This window comes from Narcine bancroftii, chromosome 12 (genome assembly GCF_036971445.1).
Source record: "Narcine bancroftii isolate sNarBan1 chromosome 12, sNarBan1.hap1, whole genome shotgun sequence".
Classification (NCBI taxonomy): Eukaryota; Metazoa; Chordata; class Chondrichthyes; order Torpediniformes; family Narcinidae; genus Narcine; species Narcine bancroftii.
The window spans coordinates 80,309,368-80,330,816 of record NC_091480.1 but is presented as its reverse complement, the minus strand read 5'-3'; the positions used below and the strand labels follow the sequence as shown (position 1 = coordinate 80,330,816).

Below are 21,449 nucleotides of genomic sequence, written 5' to 3'. Positions count from 1 at the left end.
TAGCTGGATCCTGTCTTTAGTTTCTGTAATTGGCAGAATAGAACTGGAAGACGCTAACAACTGATAACACTAAACAATTTTTCTAAAAGGTTTGCTTCCTGGGAAAAAAGGGGATTGTGATAGATAACTTCAAGCTATATCATGTAGGAAGTTGGAGAAGCACTAAATTAACTTTTATTGAATTTAATATTTTTAATTGTATAATGACGCTGACACGTTGCGTTAGTTCAACTGACCTAAAAATGTTTTGCCGCTGATTTTCGTTTCTACTCAGCATCTGATGCCTCTCGGGTCAGTGTCCAACAATAGTCGTCCAGTATTGATGGATTCCAATTGCCATGATACTGCTTTTCCATGGCCGCAATGTCCTGGTGGTGAAACCTTTCACCATGTTCGTCAAGATCAGCAGGGAAAAAGTCCAAGTGCAAATGCAGAAAATGAATTATCAATGGTGTGTTGTACTTTATGGTTTTGTATGCTTGAAACATGTTAAAATGTCAGAAAATCACAAAATAGGTGGTATCTAAAATAAATGGCATGTGGTAGGAAAATTTTAAGGTGATTTTGGTGATCAGCAGCCCAAAATCCATAAAATACACCCAAAAGTGTTCAGGAAGCAAAATCTTCATTGTCCAGAGTGATTCTTTTTGTACTAGTCCTGACCTCGACACCGTCTCCCTCATATTTGATTATTTTGAGGTTCAATCACCTGTTCTTCATCGTTTACATGTTCTCCCTGTGACTGCTTGAGTTTCCTCTGGCTACTCCAATTTCTTCCAGGTCTTAGTGACGTGAGGGCTGGCAGGTGAATTGCCCCTAGTGAGGGGGGTTGACAAAACCGTGAGGAAAATTAAAAAAAGGATCAATGTAGGATTAGTGTAAATGGATAGTTGATGGTCAGCACTAATTCAGTGGGCTGAAGGGCCCCTTTTCATTCTGCATCTCTTTTAGATTGTATAATGTATGTCGTGCCATATATGTGCTTTTTTTTAATGTGCACGGTAGACATGAAGCTGTTTCAACTGCTGCCCCAGAGGTGAAGAGCTGCAGCTCTGTGTGGTGAACCTGCATCATTGCCACAGGGACTGGGATTTGTTGCTCTTTGTTCATAGGCTGAGAAGGGGAGAGAAGTTCTGATCACGTGGTTTGGGGGATGGGGTAATGGGCAGTTGTTGTTTCACATTCAATGATACAAAAGAAGCCACTGACAGCGCCAGTAAGTTTTTAGAACAGAATGGGAAGACAGAAAATGAGAAAGATAGAATCATAAGATGGAAGGTCTTAGTCTTTCATCATCCAACCGCAATGTGAAACTGTTTTTAAACCACAGAGAGGGGAATCTGTGAGGTGCAACATTCACGTGCAACCTGTTAAATGAACTGCAACTGCCTATTGTAGTCAGACAGTTACTATAGCAATCAATGAAAAAACATTGTAAATGCTACAGATTAGGAATGGCAAAAGAAATATTAGAAGTCGATGCCAGATCTAAAGAAGGTAAATAAATGATCCAGGGGAAGATCTATTTTCAGTATCTGTTTAAATTTTAATTTTCTAGGACATCTATTAAACAATGCTGCAATGCATATGATTATAATCTTTTCCACTTCCCCAGAGCTCAGTGGCCTTGACTTGAAGCGTTCTAATTGTATATAAAAGAGCTAGAAATCTCACTTTGCACAGTCCTGCAAAATCTTTCCTTTCTAATCCTCACTCAGCTCCCTTCTGAGTCTTTCAATTGAATCTGCTTTCACTCTACTCTCCAGGAGAAAATCTGTCAATCAATTTAGTATCGTTCAAGCATATTGCTTCTAATCCCATGCCACTTTCAATTTGCATACCAACCTCTTACATGGTCTTCTAAGGATCTAAAGACATCATGTACATTAGTTCTCTGTTATTCTGTGAATTACATCCTCAATATCTCCAGGAAGTTTGTCAAACATGATATCCCTTTGTCAATCTATGCTGACTTTTCCAGCCTTGTTATTACCTCCTTTACTTTTAGACTTTAGCATGTATTTCCCCTGATACTAGTGCTAAATGAATTAGTCTGTAGTTCCTCATTTTGGCTCTTTTTAAAATTGTAGGGTTATATTTGCTATCTTTCAACCTGCCAGAACTCACCATAATCACTAAAATCTTGAAAGCTGACATCCAAAGCATCCGCTCCTTTTATGGCAACCTCTCATGATACTCAGGGATGAAAATGGTCAGGCCAGCATTTTTGTGCTTTTATCTCAATCGCAATGTCTGCAGATTTTTGAATTTCACTCCATTTGGTTGCTCCACTGCGAAATCTCTTCGAGGGATGTCTCCTCGAACTTTTAGTCCCATTCCTCCTAATTTTCTTCGGACCTGTTGCATTTCTGGGAACTTATTTGTATCCTCATCCTTCAAGACAGAGTCAAAGTACTTGATTAATTAGTCTGCCAATTTTTTGTTCCCCATTATGAACTAAAAGTTCATTCATCACATTTCTCATCATTAAATTTTATTGGCCACCTAGTTTCCCATTCTGCTGAGTTCCTCCAGCTTTGTTTGGCTTCAGATTCCAGCATCTGCAGTCTCCTGTGTGTGGCCTGTTTATTTCTCCTTGTTGATTTTAGATAAAGTAGTATCAACAACCCAGCTGGCTGAAGCACCAGAGGCAAACTTTCCATATTCAGTAAAGCTCATGCCATCAAATTTTGGCCCTCTCTTCCACCCCGAGTAGGAAATCATTTTTCCTAATTTCTCCACCATTCACTATTTTGACTAGCTGAATTTTTGCCAATTAGCAGCCTGTAACTGAGACATGAAAATACTTATTAAAAACTTATCAGTTGGCTGTTCTCCTTCCCTTGCTGTAAGCCCCATTGACACGACCAGTTTATATCAGGAACGCATGCGTTTATGTTCTCGCCTTGGTTAATATTGTCTTAAATTCTGCAGCTCTTGAGATAAGCAATTCCACTTTTGCTGGTTTCTTCAGGAAACTTGTGCTCTTTGTTACCAGTCGCTGTGTTTAGCGCAGTAACGGGGGAACGGAAACTGTGCTCTTTTGGACCTTTGGTAAATCAGATTACAGTAACCAACAGGAAATCCAGACTGATATGAATTCCATCTGTAGTGTGGCATCATAGTATATAACTCATCCTTCCCTTCCATTTTTGCAACAAACCCAACCATATTCTGCTTATTTAACTGGATAAGTGTTCTGCAAAACTTTCCCTGTTACTGTGGAGTGACTGTAGTGCCAAGGAGTATGCCTTTACCCTTATATCATTGACTGTGGCAGGGCACACTGTGCCTGGTTATTGGATCTGTTTCACTTCCCAGCTATGGTTTTGAATTCTTTTTATTTCTATTGTGTTCTCCATTCTCCCAATCTCTCACTAAAGTAAAATTCGTAGAATCATAAAGGATTGAACCATAAAATGGCTGCAACACAGAATAAGGCCATTTGGTTCATTGTATCTGTGCTAGCTCTCTACCACAGCAACTCACTTGTTCCAACTCTTGGTCGCTTTTCCGTAGTGTTGCAATTTTTTCCTCACTGTTGGGGTAGTGGTTAGTACCACTCCTTTACAGTGCCAGGGATCAGGGCTGGGCCAGGGTTTGAATCTTGCGCTGTCTGTAAGAAGTTTGTACGTTCTCCCTGTGTCTGTGAGGGTTTTCCCTGGGGGCTCTAGTTTCCTCCCAAAGTTCAAAAAGCGTACCGGGGGTGTAGGTTAATGAGGTGTAAATTGGACGGCACAGACTCGCGGGCCGAAATGGCCTGTTACCATGCTGGATGTCTACATTTTTAAAAAAAATTAAATTTATATACAAATCCAAATCTCTCTTAAGGAACCTTGAAAGAGTACATTGACACCACACCATGCAGTGTATTCCAGATTCCAACCACATGTCATATTTTAAAAAAATAGCTTCCCTCATGTACAGTTAATTCTCTTCCCCATTACTTTATAATTTTGACTCAAGTGTATGACCCTCTCCACCAATGGAAACAGCCTCCCACTGCCCTTTCTGTTCAGATTCCTTTGTACTTTCAAATCTCCCCATAGCCTTTGTTAAAGAAAACTATCCCAGCAAGATGCTATAGTTTATAATAAAGGGGCATTGCAAAGAGAAAAGAGAACGATGATAGGTTTGGGTTTTAGAGCTGGCCTAACTTTGATGGGATGAACAGCCTCCTTTCACGTCATGAGGAACATGAAATAGTGTTACAACTGGTCAAACGTAGCATCAACATTTGAAATAAAGAGTGGGCAAAAGCTTTTGCTCAGTTCACAAATAATTTACCCAGAACTTCTCTATATTTTCATGACTGCAAGTCATTGAGAATCCACATCTTATTTAAGGGTTTGCAGTCTGGGTCTAGACTGGCTTCTCTTTTCCTTCTCACTGGTACCCAGTGGCAGCGAGCAAGAGACCTTGTGTAACTTGCTGCCCATGGCTCCAGTGATATCAGCTCTGCAGGGCACCCAGCTGTTGGAAGGCAGCCGCAAAGTTGAACTCTTTGATTGGTGGCCCATGTACAGCGATCTTCAGTAGGTTCTCTAGCGACTTGCTGGTTAGTGAGTTCCCAAGCCTGCTCCTCAGCAAGTGCTGCCTGTGGAACAGTCCCTGCAGTTCTGCAGTGGGAATAGGCAGGGTCAGGAACCGCTCCGCCAACGAGCCCACCACAGGGAACATGAATTTCTGCTTGAGAGCTAGCTGGCACACGTCCTTTGCACTGGTGAGCGTGTGGATTCCCGGCCGTGACTCCACAAAGTTCATGAAACTGATCAGCTCCTGTTTGCAGCTCATCTCGAAGTGGTCCTCATCACCCTGACCGCCGAGCGAAGACAGGTAGTTGGTCAGAGTCTGTACATGTCGGCTCTTGGAGTCGGAGGCATGTGTGGGGTCAAAGATGGCAGTCATGGCTGTCATTGTATCCGCATCTCCAGCCTCAGAGAACCTGGCTCTCAGGTCCCGGGAGAGGTTCTCCAGGAAAATGGCGCAGGTACTTTCTGCTTCGGTGCACTGGCAGGGCCCACCCTTTATTAGCTGGCTCTGAAAGGTGAAGGAGCCATCAGGGGAGCATGCACCAGCTGGCAGTGTGGCCAGCAGGTTCTTGAGCATCTCTCCAGCGCTGTCGGCACCCAATTTATTGATGGTGGTCACCGTCGATTTCAGCAGAGAGTGCATGATGGAGAAGTCTACTTCTGGGCTCTGATAGCTCTTGCCCAGGATGGAGAGCTGGTGGAGAACATCTGCCAGGAAGTGGCTACAATACAGAAATTTGTAGGTGCACATGGTCTTGGCCAGCCCTGCTGCTCTGGCCGAGCAGCTGTCCCGGAGTGCTGGTATAAGTCTGCCAAAGCTGCGGATTACAGCTTCCACCGAAGCTCTGACGGTGAGCCATCTTGATGGGAAAATGTCTCTGAAGGCACCACTCTGCTTGTCCCAGTCTCCGAGTACTTTTTGCATGGCTTCCAGGCCATCCCTGCCTTTAGGTAACTCGGCAAAGTGTGTATAGACGGAGTCAAGGATCTGCTGGTACTTCACCAGGTAAGGGACTGTGTCGGCAGCAGACCCGCAGCTAAGGGCCAGTCTGTGAGCAATGCAGCGGATGGATAGGAGACCGGGTGCTCTTGTCTTCAACTCTGCCACCACGCTGCTCCTGCACTCTGCACCGACAGTCGCACCATCAATTGCCAAGCCACACATCAGCTTCAGGTCCAGACCCTTCTCTTTGAGCACCTCGGTCAAGCCTGCAGTTATCTTCTCTGCTGACACTCCCTCCTGCATTTCCTTGACTGCCAAGAAGTAGGTTTTAGGTTCGTACCCTCCAGCGATATGCTCAATGATCCGGAGGTACAGGAACAGACAGGGCTTGGTGAAGCAATCTTCAGACTGGTCGATCAGGATGCTGAAACAATTACAGGAGCGTGCCCGTTTCAGGATTTCCTCCTCCATCACCTCAGCAATGGCTTGTTGGAAATCCTCAACTGACTTGTGGCGCAGGTGGGCACCCAGCTGGTCAGCCAGGTCACCCAGACCCTGAATTGAGCACAGCTCAATCAGAGCTTCAGTCGAAGAATTTGGGATCATCTCCTTGGCTGCGAAATACACGTTGCGCAGGAGGCAAGTTGCAGCTTGCTCTGACTTCTTCATGCAACCTGCCGGGAGCTTGGGAGCAGAGGATGGCCCCATCTTGTAGCTGTTCTCACCTGAAGTGTCAAACCAGAAAGGAAAGTGCATTCAGTTCAAGAGTCAATGAAATTCCGCCCCAAGTTAATCTGCGATCCGTGTACTCTTCAGCCTTTCCCCAAGAACAAACCTGGACCATCAGCCCACAATTTTGTGATTCCAATTGAATGAACATTGATACAAACCCATTCATTTCCACATATCAAAATGTCTGTAACAGAGATCTAGAGCCCCACTGCCTTCCCCTGCAGTGGTGAGTCACTTTGCAGACAATTGTACCCTTCTGAAAGATGGAATAAAGATTTTTTAAAAAACAAGCCTATCAAGGAGCAAAAATTGCTGGAGAATTCTCTCCAACACTCCTGCCCTCCCCACCCTCCATTCTCCTCATTCCCACTCTGCACCCATCATCCATAGCTTGATCTCCCAGCAGCCAGAAAAATGTTCACCCCCCCACCATCCCTGAAGGAATTGCAGGTTGTTCCATATGCTGTATGTCTGCATAGCTAGGCAATGCTCACATTAGTATTTGACTAACAATGATTGAAATCAAGATTATAGTATGATTTGTTGGACATGTCCACGCTTATTGTTGTCCTTTTGTATGCAACATCCTGGAGGGCACATTACAGTATTGACAAGGAGCTACCGTCTTTCCTTCAGCCTCTTGCGACTTGTGTCAGTTTTAGCATTGTCATTCAGTCTTTGAGTTGAGATTGTCTCACTCACCAAAAGCTTTGAAAGAAGCTTATCTGACCTCTATGGGTCAGCGAGTGAAGGTTCTGAATTGGGCCTCAGTGAGAGGACAGCCCACCAGCAGTTCCAGTCACTAAAATTTCTACTCAAGTCACTGCCTGTTTCGGGAAAGGAGGAGGTCATTCACTCCTGAGATAATTCTACCATTTAAATTCCATTTCCTGACCATATCCCTTGATTTCTTCACCTACAAATAGCCTTTGAAATGAAATTAGTTGAATTGTTTATTGTCAACCGAACACAGATTTTAGTTTTGAAAGTTTCAACTCAGAATATACAACATTTCAGGGTGAAGAGTTACAGATTACCTCCACTTTTGTTTCCTAATTTTACTCCTGAGAGACCCAGTTTTGGTTTTTTAAGATATTATCCCCTTGTTCAGAACTTTTCCACCTTGTATTTATCCATTTGAATGAATCCTTTTAAACCTCTCTTGAGTGATCAAAACTTGTGGGAATATAATCCTCATCTTTCATTGTAAAATGTCTTCATAAAATAAGATTGCCTGATATTTCACCCTCTAAGCACAGACATAATTCTGATGAATGTATCCTCCTCACATCAGAGATTCACCGATTGAAGTGTGTGAGTTGGTGAATGGAACTGGGTGGGGGAGAATGAAAATTGGTGGTGGGAAAGGAAACAAAACTGGGAGTATCAGAGGTGGCTCCAAAGGAAAGAGAGGGAGAGAGAAAGAGCACAAGAACTAAGGGTTACCTGAAATTCGAAAAATTGGTGTTCACACCATTGGGCTGAAGACTATCCAGGTTGAGCTTCAGTAAATGTGCATATTTAAGTGGCTAGAAATCCTATCTATGCACTCACTGGTAAAATGCTTCAGTGCTCATTGAAGCTCTGACACATGATCCTACCTTTACATAACTGATTTCTCCTCTTGAATGTGGAATCCTCTCTCTTCTGTACTCTATATTGGTTGTGGGGTAGTTCTTCTGGCAGTTCGAAAGGCCCTGAGAACTCATTGTACAAACTTCGTAAAGGACGTTGAGCCCCAAGTTGCTGAAGAACTTGTGTGAGTGTCTGCTTGCCTAAAAGACAGAATAATACTTCTGTTGGTGTTGTGGGTCATTGGATGAAATCTGACCGGAGACTGCATGGGTTCATTTGAAGTAAAACACGAACGTCTGCAGACATTGTGATCGAAGTAAAAACACAATGCTGGAGAAACTCAGCAGGTCAAATAGTGTGCTTTATATAGCAAAGATAAAGATACCTAACCAACATTTTGGGCTTGAACCCTTCATCAATGTAGGAGAAAAATGTAGGTAGGCACCTGAACAAAATGGTGGGGGATGGAGGGGCAGGGGGAGGAGCACAGCCCACAGGCAGAAGGTAGATAAGGGAGGGAGGGCACACCAGCAGAGGAGAGGGGGAATGGAGAGGGAAGGGGTTGGAGAGCTGGAAGTAGGAAGGCAGAGAGAGAGAGAGGGGGAAGTAGGAAGGCAAAGAGAGAGGGGGAAGAGAGGGAGAACAGGGTGTAGGCGAGCACAAACTGGTCAATGTTAAAATCATCCAGACAGAAAATTATGTGTGTTCCTCCAATTTGCCTTGGTATGACAGTACACGAGGCCATGGACAGACATGTCAGTGTGGAAGTTGGGGGCAGATTGAAATGATTGGCCACTGGGAGATCCTGTCATTGTTGCCGACAGAGTGAAGGTGCTCAGCGAAGCGATCTCCCAGTCCGCACCCAGTCTGTCCGATATAGATATGGCCACAATGGGACCAATAGATGGCCCCCGCAGATCCACAAGTGAAGTGTTGCTTCACCTGGAATGAGCGTATGGTGGCCTTGAATGGTGCTGAGGCAGGAGGTGTGGGTGCAAGTGCAGCACTTTCTCCAGCCGTAGGGGAAGGTGCCAAGGGGACGATTAATGGGAAGGGATGAGTGGATGATGGAGTCACGGAGGGAGTGGTCTCTATGGAAGGTGGAGAGGAAAGGCAGTGGGACCATGTAACTGTTCTTTTCACTGATTTGTAACCGTTATTTCCCTGAAATTGCTCTAGTCCTATCTTTGAACTACAGTTTGTCCAGCATCAAACCTAAGAGGTTTAAAAATTTTTATTGCTGTCTTTTATCTTTAGCATCAGATCAAATTCATGAGTTCATGTTTTTGCGACAAACTGATGTAATTTAACTTGGACAAATGTGAGCTGTTGAATGCTGGGTAGTTAAACCAGGACAGGAGTTGCACTATAAATGGTAGGAGCCTGAAGATTATTGTGAAAATATGAGACCAAGGGTACATAGTTCCCTGAAGGTGATGGCACAGGGGGACAGATTAGTGAAGAGGCATTTGACACACTCGCTTTCTGTGGTCAAGGTTTTGAATACAAGACTTGGTTCATCATGTTACAATTGTACGACACATCGATGATGTCGCATTTCGAGAATTGTGTTCTGTTCTGGTCGTCCAACTTCAGGAAGGACGTCATTGAAGTGGAATGTGTACAGAAAACATCATAAGAACGTTAAGGAGACTTGAGGGCTTGAATTATAGGGAGAGAATAGATAGGCCAGGGCTTTTTTTTTACCCTGGTGCAGGAAGCTATGGAGAGACCTTGTTGGGGGCGGGGCGGGGGGGGGGTGGGGGGTGGTGTATGTAGCCTCACAGATGGCGATTGTTCAATTCATCGTCCAGGTACTTTAAAAATTTAAATTTAAAGATTTAAATTTAGACATACAGCAGAGTTACAGGCCATTTCAGCCCATGAGTCCATGCTGCCCAATTTACACCCATTAACCTACACCACCGGTACGTTTTGAATAGTGGGAGGAAACGGGAGCCCCTAGAGAAAATCCATGCAGACACAGGGAGGACTTACAAACTCCTTACAGACAGTGCGGGATTCCAAACCCAGTCCGGTCCCAATCACTGGCGCTGTAAAGGCACCGCGCTGACCACTATACCCCCCTTAAATGTGACGAAATTTTCAACCTTAATCATCATTTCAGACAGTGTGTGTCAGAGCAGCACAGTTTGGGTGTGCAGGGTGCCAACCATGGGGAAAGTCGATGGTTAACTATAATTCAGTTGGTTATATTTTCTAAACCACAGGAAGGAAAATATTATGTCCCAGGTTGCTGGTCACTTGGGAAATTGTTTCAGAAAGAAAGTGAATGTGTGCACCTGTCATAACCTGCAGAGTGTCTCAAAATGCTTCACAGCCAATGAGATTCATTTGAGTGGGGAGGCAGCTGTAATATTAGAAATGTGAATCCAAATAGTCAAAGCAACAAGGTCCCACATTGTGATAACGATCAAATTATTTGTTCTTTATCAAGCTTGGCTGAGAGATAACTGTTAGCCAGGTCATTGTGGAAATATCAAAGTCATGACACCGTATCTTTTATATCCACAAGAGAGCACAGGCAGGCCAAGAGCCTGAACATCTGTCAGTGCAGTGCTTGTGTTATACTACTCTGGAATATCAGTGTGACCTGAAAATAGAGCTTTATGATTCAAAGATAGGGGCTGTACTTTCTGCTCTGCAGCTAAACTAAAGCTGCAGACATCAGGGCCCTAGGGCCTAATCTTGTAATGTTCTGTCATGTGTAAGATTTTACAATAAAAACAAAAATGTTGGAAACATTCAGACTGCGTCTGTGGAAAGAGGAAAAGAGTTAGCATTTCACATCGAGTCCCTTTGTCAGAATGTTTCCAGTATTTTCTGGTTTCATCCCATATTTTCAGAATCTGCAGTGTTTTTGATTTCTTAGTGTTTATAGTTTACTGCTTGTTGGCCAAGCTGTGACAGTACCTCTGTACAGAGCACTTTGACAGCGATGCCCTTCAGATGGGGATTCTTCCTCCTGTAATATTCGGTCTTGTCTGTTGCGTGCTGCAGTTGTGCGATAAATTGGGGTCTTGCCCTTCACAATCTCATCCGAGGGATTGTCGGGGAGCCATGGTTTGTGCCTCTGATCAGGTAATTTTTCCTGTCCTGTCAAGTACAAATTATTTCTGCATGAATGTGATCTCCAGCCGGGAGGAGTCACGTGATGGAGTAGTGGCCGGACGGTGAACTCCAGCCCTCTCCAGAAAAGTCGGAAAAATGTGATCTCCAGCCTAGTTAATTATTGCCCCTTCTGCTCAGAGACTGGACACCAACAGCAAAAATATACAGCACCTGGGAGTTTTCTTTTCCATTTTAATTCTCTATCCCTCACTGCTTCTGGAGGGGCGACTCTTTCTGAGGTAGAGTTTTACCAGTAGTCCGCTATTCTCTTTTCTGATCCAAGACTCTTCACTGTTCATTTTGACCATTCACAGCCAGTTCTTTCCTCAAGATATACACAGATTCTGATGGAGGACTCTTGGTGGATTCTCAGTTTGTCTGCACCATGGCCTGTTTCCACTCCGTAAATGGTTATATGGTTACATGGTTATAAGCTTCTTCCATTCATCACATTATTCCCATTGCCTGTCTATTCCTTCCATGGATGCTGCCTGGCCCACTGAGTTCCTCCGGTGCTTTGTGTATTGCCTCATTATTGCCCTCCCTGGCCTTGGTCCGAACCAGACTATTTATGATATTGGCATTTTCTTTGTCAGCACTGAGCCTCCAACCCAAATTCCCTTCACTGCAAAGACCACCTCCTTCCATCTCTCGGCCATTGGTCACCTCTAACTCGGTCTACCTGATGCTGAAATGCTACAGACTGGTCTCCTTCCCCAAATGTTTTAATAATACATTGAGCCTGTTACCAAGAGAAAGTGAAAAGCATTCATAGAGATGAACATCCTAGAATCAGACCCTTTGGCCCATCGTGTCTATGCCAACCTTCATGTCTATATTAATCCTATGTCGTAGCGTTAATTGCACCAAGAGTTCTGTTCTATAGTTAGGGCAGGGCTACAGTGCTTGTGGGGAATTAGATAAATAGGTTTTACCTCCATAGAATGGTTGTTGGGAGCTCTCTTCCTGTTTGATATAAGTTGCAGGATGATGAATGGGCGGCTGCATCATTGAGGCTTCATCGGATGAGGTATCTGATGAATCTGAGATAAACTGCTGTGCCCGGTGGTCTGGGGAGGAATTTTGGGTACAAAGCGGGTGAGTGCCACATGCTTTAGAAAGTTTGAAGAGCCCATATAATAACCACTTCAGAAATAAGTTCACATAATTCGATAGAGATTCCTTTGGGATGTGAAACTTCAAAATAAATGCTCGGCCATGACTCCCGCCACAGTTCTCAGAGACTGCGGTACTCTGAGGCATCAGCGTTCAAGTGAGATGTTAAACCATCTTCCCTCTCCACCTTCACGCCTTGGCCAATACTGTCTTTGATCAATACATTGCATTGTAGGAGATGATAAGATGAGAGTTTATTGTCAGTACATAAATACGGATGTGTAAACATGTACCAAAATTCTTACTTGCTGCAGCAACTACAATAGTATAAATTAAATTCTCTCAATATGCCAAGGCGGAAAGAGACAATAAATGTAAAAGATTAGATAAATAATCAGTTGCAGTTTTAGTGCAAGAAAAGCTGAGCTTGCAGTACACAGCAGCTGTCCCATTCCCGAGATTTCAATAGTTACATGAGGTATGTAAGGTGCCTTGAGGCATCCTGACATCAAGAAAGGTGCTGCAATTGCAGTAAATTTGTTTACTTTGCAAAGTGAACACATGAACTCCTTGCTGAGGGAGGGTTCAATTTATCTGTTGATGGGACCAACAACTTGGGACATTCTTGCAAAAACTAATGACACTTGTCTTCCCTGGCCAAAACTCCAGTCATTCCAACGGTTGAGACCTTTTACTTTGCCACTCTAATCCTCCAAACAAGATTTAAATAAACAAATCAGTTATGTGTCTATTGATTATTTTTGCAGCTGTAAGGCATATAAGCTTTTCCAGTGATAAAGAGTCACAACTCAACTCCAATTTATCCTCGCTCAATCATAGAAGCAGAGTTGAATGGTTCAAGAGCAGTGTCACTACAGGTTGTACCTCTCTTATCCAGCACTCTGTGGTCTGGCAACTCCCATGATCCGGCATGTTTGAGTCCACTGCCATTAGTACAAACTCCTTACAGACAGCGCGGGACTTGAACCCCAGTCCCAATTGCTGGTACTGTAAAAAGTGTTGTGCAAACCGTACCGCACAATATTATTCCGTTTTAAGCTTTGTTCTACCTTTGATATGTTTATATTGGGAGTTCCCTTAGGGGTCCATTTCTGTTTTGTGGCATTTTCTGTGGACTGGCAATGGCCAGGTCCCAACGTCGCCAGATTAAAGAGGTACAACCTGTATTTACTTATCAGTACTTCCCTCCCTCCTGGCACAAGGAGACTGATTAATTGAAAATTCACTACTCAAAGAGTGGCATTAGGCCACTGTCCACATCAATCAGGAGAACTGTCCATCCTATCGATGCACATAAACAATTCTCACCCATAACCCTGGCTGTCACAACTCTTGGAGTGCACTTTCAAGTACTGTTTGAGGGTCTCCCCTCCACCATCCTTTCAAGTTAGTGAATTCCAGACTCTCAGTTCCTCCTATGTAGAAAATAACTTTCTCGTATTCCCTGCATTTGTTCTACTAATTACAGAAAAATTCTGATATTCTGATATTCTTGGCACCCTCAGGAATTTAGTGGTACTGAACTGAAAGATTTTCTGGAATAACAGACATATTTAATTCACTCCTTTATGACACAATAGTAATAAATTTTCAAGTGAACCAAATATGCAGGAAACAAAAAACAAGAGTTTAAAGAGAGCACAGGAAACAGGGTTCCTGATGAGATAACAACGGGTGTTAGTTGGGGCCTGGATTAGTTTAAAGGGAGTATGGAACCAGGGCCCTGGTATATTTAAAAAGAGTGTGGACCAGGTTGCCAGTGAATTAAAAGGGACCCTAGGAAAAATGGTGCCAAGTTATTTGGGTTTCTGAACTAAAGGATAGTGAATCAATGAGTTTTAATCCATGCCTCTGGTTTTTGATTCTGCTAAAGGAAATATGTTTTCCTGTTTACTTTGTCAAGGCTGTTCATAATTTTGTACACTTTTGTAAAATCTCCTCTCCTGGCTTATTCCAGTCTTTTCTCATAGCTGGCCTATAATTAGCTGACTCAACACAAACCAGGTCCTGTACATGGTTCATTACTCATTGAACTCTCCAGAAAGGCAATTAAAGACTATAAGATAGGAGAACAATTTGGCCAATCAGCCCATCGAGTCTGCTTTGCCAATCAAATCATTGTTGATGTATTTTTCTGCTCAACCCCATTCTCCTCCTTTCTCCTTTTAACCTCATTAACCAAGAATCTATCAACCTCACCTTTAAATATACCCAATGACTTGACCTTCACAGCATATGTTGCAACGAATTCCAGAGATTCCGAACCCTCTGACATTAGAAACTTCTCATCATTGTTCTAAAGGGGCATCTTTTGTTCTGAGGCTGTACCCCTGGTCCTAGACTCTCCCAACTCTGGAAACATCTCCACATTCACTCTACATAGGCCTTTCAACATTCAAAATGTTTTGATGAGATTTCCGCCTCCCTGCCCCCCTCACATCCTTTTAATTCCAGCGATTATAGGCCCAGATCCATCAAATGCTCCTCGTATATTCATATTCTCATCTCTGGAATAATTTTCGTAAACCTCCTCTGGACCCTTTTCAATGCGAGCACATCCTTTCTTAGATATGGAGTCTAAAACCACTCTCAATTTCCAAATTTGGTCCAACCAATGCCTTATGAAGCCTCAGCATTACATCTTTCTCTTTGTATTCTAGTCCTCTCAAAATGAATGCTAACTTTGCATTTGCTTTCCTTACTACTGACTCAAGGGACTCAGGGAATCCTGCATCTCGGACTCCTAAGTCCCTTTGGACCTATACTTTCTGAATTCTCTCCCCGTTGAGAAAATAGTCTACTTCTTTATTCCTTCTACCATGACGATAAATTTCTTTACCCATTCTCCCAACCTGTCATAGGAACATAGGAAGTAGGAACAGGAGTAGGCCAAAAATGGCCCATCGAGCCTGCTCCGCCATTCAATACGATCATGGCTGATCTAATTTATGACCTAACTCCACCTACCTGCCTTCTCCCCATATCCCCTAATTCCTCTATCATGTAAAAATTTATCTAACCGAATTTTAAATATGTTTAATGAAGCAGCCTCAACCACTTCCCTGGTTAGAGAATTCCAAACATTCACTACTTTCTGGGAAAAAACTATTTTTCCTCATCTCTGTCCTAAATCTACTCCCCCGAATCTTGAGACTGTGTCCTCTGGTTTTAGTTTCCCCGGCCAGCTCAAAAAACCTTCCTACATCTATCCTATCCATACCCTTCCAAGAGCGTCCAAGTCACTCTGCAGACTCCTTACTTCCTCAACACTACCTGCTCCTCAACTACCCTTGTATCATCTGCAAACCTGGTCATAAGGCCACCAATTCCGTCATTTAAATCATTTACATACAGCTTGAAAAGTGGACCCAATGCTGACGACTAGCAAATAAAGCTAACTTACCGCTAGCAAACTGCAGACTAAAGTTTGACAATCTTCATACTGTTTTGTTGCTCTGTCCAATATGATGGCCACACCCAGAAATATAAAAATGGGAATATGGAATTGGAAAACATGCATTACAGTCCCAGCGACCGAGGTTCGAATCTGCCGCTGTCTATAAGGAGCTTGTACATTCTCCTTGTGATCGCTTGGCTTTCCTCTGGAGGCTCCAGTTTCCACCCATGTTTCAAACGTACAGATTTTGCAGGTGAATTGATCACATTGGACGGTACGGGCTCATGGGCCAGAAGGGCCTGTTACCATGCTGTATCTCTAAATTTTAATTTAAAAAAAATTTGAATTGTTCAATTCTTTCATCTGATTCAGGGGCACAAGTGTTGATTTCTAGATTACGCTCTAAAATATTTTCATTTACTTGCCTCATATTTTCTTATGAAATAGAAGGAGTCCATACAGCCTATTTAGTCTTTGGAGGCGCCTCGAGTAATCCTGTCGATCATGGCATGAGCTTGATGGATTGATTCTCTTTCCAGCCAGACATCCTCTCTTGTCACCCCATATATTCTCCCCTTTATTTCCCTGTAGCCCATTCTCACAAGCTCATCAACTCCATTCTGATTTTCCAATCACCCACCTTCCCTGGATTGAGGTAATCTACAACAGCCAATATACCTATTAATCAGCATGCCTTTGGAATGTGGGAAATGGGAGTACCTAGGAAAACTGGGAAGATGTAGAAATATCAGAGACAGGATCAAAAGCAACTATTCCGACAGATAGCAGAAATCAGAAATAAGAGCAGAATGTGCTGGAAATACCAGCAGGTCAATCAGCCTCTGTGGAGAGAGAAAACCAGAATTAATTTAATCCCATTTCTCTCTGCATAGGTGCTGTCTGACTTGCTGCATAATTTCAATGTTTTTGTTTTACGATCAGATTTCCAGAATCTGTACTTCTTTTTTCTACGGCACTGCTGCCCAGCTGAGATTAGTTCTGTGGAGGGAAGGTGTAAAAGAATAAATTTAACGAATATGCTTAACAAAGGGTTAATGAGTCGGGTGAGGATATAGTTGCCTTGTAGCATAGGTGGGAATGTGACTGCCTTCTACATTCAGTACCCTCTGGCGTGAGCCATTGAGGGAGACATTTTCTGTTACCTTTTCCTGTTGGTGTTGGCAAACTAATAAAAGAGCAATAACCTGAAGAAATCTTTTAACTGTGTACCCACAAGTTACCATGCAACAGCCAACGCTCATTCTGATCAAGGTTCTGTTGTGATACCACATTTGCCATATACCTCATTAAATGGGAGGTCTTACCTTTGTAAAACTGATAGGTGTAGTTGTGAGTATCCTCCTCTGTTTTGACTCGCTCCACCTTACTTTGGCTGCCTGTTGCTGTAGTTTCATATGATGTTCCAGGCATCTCCTGTTGACTTCGTAGATCCAGTGGTGCTGAGAAGGGGTAGGTAAGGACAACTGGCATCAGTGCAACTGCCTCACAGCTCCAGCAACCTGGGTTCAATCCTGATCTTGGATGTTGCCTCACATTCTCACTATGTACACATGGCTTTCTCCCAGATGCTTCAGTTTCCTCCCACATCTTTGGGATGTGGGAGGAAGCTGGAGGTTAATTGGCCATGGTGAATTGTCCTTTAATGTGGGTAGGTGAAAGGAGAATGGGGGGAGTTGAGCAGAATTTGTGTGAGAATAGATTACAGAGAATTAAGTGGTATTGTTCTGAGAGCTGAGTGAAGCCTCAGTGCTTTTCTTCTGTTTGAAATTATGGAAAAGATATGAGAGAACACCCCAAACAAAACCTACCACCAATTCCACAGGAAAATGCGAGAAAAATTCTGATTAAAGTACGGAATCAATGAGCTGAATTACCTTTCTGCAATTCTGTAACCAACCTTCCTCAGTAAATCGTGCCACTAAATACAGTATATTAATCTGCCGTAAATCTAACAGCAGTTTTTGTGATGTATGCTTTCACCTCCTTCTTCATTTCCCTTCCTTCCTTTGGTTTATATCGTCTTCCCCCTTTCTTCCATTTCTCACTTTGCTTTTGTCAGAGGTTCTATCCCTTCTCTGGACTCCCTATTTCCATTTTGACCTTTACTTGCACAGTTCTCCTCTGTTCTTCCTTCCTTTCCATCAACTCCTCTTCCTTTTCTTGCATTCTCTTGTTTTAATTGTCTATTTCCCTTTAATTGTTCTTTCTCTTTTTCCTTTCTATGTTCATCCTAATTCTATGATTCCTTTTCTTTTAAGTCTTTCTGCTCTGTCGATCTGTCAACTATGTATTTTGAAAGGACCTCTTAAATTTTAAAGGAATCTAAGTATTGTTACCTGATCAGTAGATTATTTAATGCTCAGAACAGAGATTAAACCCAGGGCATTCTACTTCTGCATAACTGAATGGTGCCCAATTTGTCTACTCTAAAATTCTCTCACCAGTGTGAGTGTTCATTTATTCCAATGATTCTTTATAAACCATATTGGCAAGTTAATTATATGCAATATTCAAGCCTGCTGTGCCATTTAGAATGGACTGTGCTGATCTGGTTGTGACTTCAAGTTCATATTCCCTCCGAGCCACATATTTTCACACGTTGATATCTATTTATCTCTGCCTTAAACACATTCAAAGATTCTGCTTCTGCAATCCTTTGATGAAGAGAGTTCCAAAGACTCTCAAACCTTTGGAAAGGGGACCACAGTTAAACTGAGTCATGTTGCCTACCTGATGCTCACACACATGCATCAGGTGGATGGGAGATAGTGATTCAGAGCAAGAATCCACCTAGACTTCCTCTTTCCTAATCTAGCATAACTAGGTCCCATTGCAATGTAGTTGTTGCCTGGGTGCAACTAACCCAGCACAGGATTCACCCCCCCCCCTCCCCCCACTCTATATGACTCATGTGCAGACTGTTTTGAGTATAAACAAAGATGGGGGGTATGGGGGTGAATAATCTTTACAAAGTTTCTTGATTAAAATGGCAAAAATAACATAGAAATTGATAGTCATTTATCATGAATGATGTTGATGGCAGTCAAAATACTGACAAGGAACCAAACCAAACCTCCGTGCCAGATAAAATTGAAACTATATGTGCAGAAACACCCGTTGATCCTAGCAAATGATTGCAAAGCTTGTAATATAATCTGAGCTCTTGTTTTGCACTCTGAGACATTGAATCCCCTACCTCCCTTTTTTCCACCCGCCACCACCATAAGAGAAATGCCTTGTGAACACTTCCAGTTATTTATTATTCTTCATTTAAACGCCCTGTGTTTGATCTCACTATTCAAAGGGGCAATTAATCTTTTTGTGCCTTGATGCAATAACTTTGGTAGGATGCATAGTATCAGTAAAGTTGGGTGAAACATGCCCACCGAACAAGGGAGAGAAGGATTCTGCTGCTGGAGCTTAAGTTTACTTTTGGGTTCCTGTAATGGAAGATTTAAACCATGTTTTTTACCTTTGCAGCCCTTGCTTCTGCAAGGCTGAGAACCTGCTTGTTTTTTAGAATCAGCAGACATAAGCTAAATTCCACTGAGGAGCCAGAGATGCAGTTATCTGACGAAAGGACATCTGTGTACCAAGAACATTTAATCTTCCTGCTTGTTTCGGTCACAGACTGTCAGAGGCCTAGCCTTGATGCAAAATAAACTATTGTATTCAAAGTGATAAGCTGAAAATTACGTTATTCGATAGAAGCCTAGCATGCTAGCTTGCTCGCTTATCTTACTGTGCTGGGAATAGGTGCTTGGGTAAGCAGTTTTTGGGTAATATAAGCCATGGTCCCGCTGCTAAAGTTTGAGACTCTCCGAGAGGTGGCAACATCTCTCAGCAAGAAGAAGAACTTCTGGAGTCCAGCTAACGTCCCGGTCGAGAGAGGTGGAGAAGCTGCTACCAGCACCCCGACAACCTACTACAAGTGTGCAGTCGTTGCCTCGCTTCGGCAGTTGGGACCAGTCCAGGCGTTGATAAGTAAAGTTGGGAAGGGCTAGCATATTGTAGTTTGAAATCAGCTTTTGAATTTGTAATAAACATATGTATAAACTGAACTGCTCGCGGTGTGTGTGTCTATTTTCTTTCGGTAGCTCAAACACTGTGACCAATCTAAAACGAACAAAGTGAGAGGTACAAGTTTACCCAGGACAGTTCCTATCTAACTTTATTTCTCTACCCTGTGCTGCTTTCAGACAAATCAATGGTAGTTGCACACTTGGTCCACAGAACTAAACCCATTTATTTAAAGTGCTGAAGCGGAAATGAAAAACAGAAAATACTCAATTGGTTAAACAGCATCTGTGGAAAGACCACTTCACTTTGATGACCTTTCATCAGAAATAAAACATTTTACATTGCAGTGCAGAAGGATTGTAAAGGATGATAGAAATATTGTTAAAGGGTGATCTCTTGGAGAGACTGATTGACAAAGAGGGTGGACTGTCAGCTAGGAGAGTGTACCAATGACTTATTTCCAATAGGAGGTGAATGAAAAGAGAGGAGGAAGGAGGGGAAAAGAAAGAAATGACAGCGCTGGAAATGAGGCATATGGGAGACTGTTGATGCTGGAATTTGGCACAAAACGTAATCTGCTGGAGGAACTCAGCAGGTTGAACAGCATCTGTGGGAGAAAAACAATTGTCATGTGTCAGGTCAAACTCTTCATCAAGACTGATGGTGCAGAGGAGAGATAGCTAGTGTTATAGGCATAAAGTGGGAGGGTTTGGATGAGGGCCAATGAGGGAATCGATAAACTAGAGAGAAGTGAAGGATGACAATCAGAGGCATTGATTGGCAGATGCCAGTCACCAGAGCGAGAAGGCAAGAGAAAAAAACGGGTCAGATAGAGGAAGATGGGTCCTACAGGATGGAGTGGGTGCTTGGAAGGCAAAAGCTGCAAATGCTGGAATCTGAGAAGAGAAGGTGAGGATGGTGGTGTAAATAGAGACTAGATAGGGTATGATATCTACAGGAAGCAGTGCTTAAAGAGGGCTCAGAGAATAATTGAGGACCCTGACCATCGAGCCCACAGTATCTTTGAGACACTATCTTCAAGGAGCATAAAAACCCAAGATTGCCAGTCTGGGGAACAGCTGCTTCCCACAGGCCATGAGACTGTTAAACAATCCTAGAAATCCATAATTTTTTAATATATTTATTTTGCACTGCTATACTGTGTGTCTATGTGTGTGCACTGTGGTCTGGAGGTGCGCTGTTTCATCGGGTTGTTTATGTACAATCAGATGACATTAAAATTTAACTTGAAGTGGACCTGAAGAGTGAGGGGGGGTGATTCTACAGAGGATGAGAATAGTGATGGATCTGTTCGTCTAATTCCCTTTTTCTTTGTGGTCTGCTATCGTCACCAGTGGAGGCAATAAGAGTTCTGATGTGATATTTGCCAAGCTCCACCTCCTTCCCGCAGCATCACCCACCTGTGTAAGACTGACAGCTGTGACCAGGCTGCAGGGAGACTGCCTCCTGCTTGATACGTTTGTGTTTGTGCTGAGTGGCCACAGTTTGCTGTTCCATGGGATTCAGTGCTGGCATCTCGTCAGAAGAGCTGTCAGACGACCCAGCCGCTGCAGCCCGCCACTGACCATGCTGTACACTGGGCCCTGGAGGAAGGGCGGCAGCACCTGGAATAAGAATGCACCTGCTCAGCAACTGTATTGTGGGTGCAAAATTCAACTGGCCCTGACCAGCTATAACCAGAGCAAAGCCAGGGCAGAGAGAAACCACTTCCACGACACCAAAATAAGGGCGCATCAGCTTAACATTGAAGCCAAGGTCGTTCAGGGGTGATATCAGAAAATGTTTTCATAAAGAAGAGCAATAATCTGGAGGATGTCCGCATAGTTGAAGCTTGAAACTGGCAAAGGAGATTTTAATTTAGCAAGGCTATTAACAAATATGGAACCAAGCTGGTAGAGATAAGATACAATGATCAAAATGGTTGGTGGAATGGTGACTG

The 21,449-nt window shown here is 43.1% G+C and overlaps 2 protein-coding genes across 4 annotated transcripts in view; one reads left to right on the top strand and one right to left on the bottom strand.

Moving 5' to 3' along the window:
- LOC138747648 (sorting nexin-11-like) overlaps positions 1-21,449 on the top strand; it is a 93,243-nt gene that overhangs the window by 26,514 nt on the left and 45,280 nt on the right. The gene's annotated exons all lie outside the window — the stretch shown is intronic.
- LOC138747647 (uncharacterized protein C17orf113-like) lies at positions 1,465-21,099 on the bottom strand. Its single transcript, XM_069907065.1, has 6 exons — positions 20,911-21,099; positions 16,774-16,908; positions 11,850-11,984; positions 10,717-10,899; positions 7,809-7,982; positions 1,465-6,200 (listed from the first exon to the last, which is right to left on the bottom strand). The coding sequence occupies exons 1-6, from the start codon at positions 21,023-21,025 to the stop codon at positions 4,453-4,455; spliced, it is 2,490 nt and encodes an 829-aa protein (XP_069763166.1). The 5' UTR covers positions 21,026-21,099; the 3' UTR covers positions 1,465-4,452.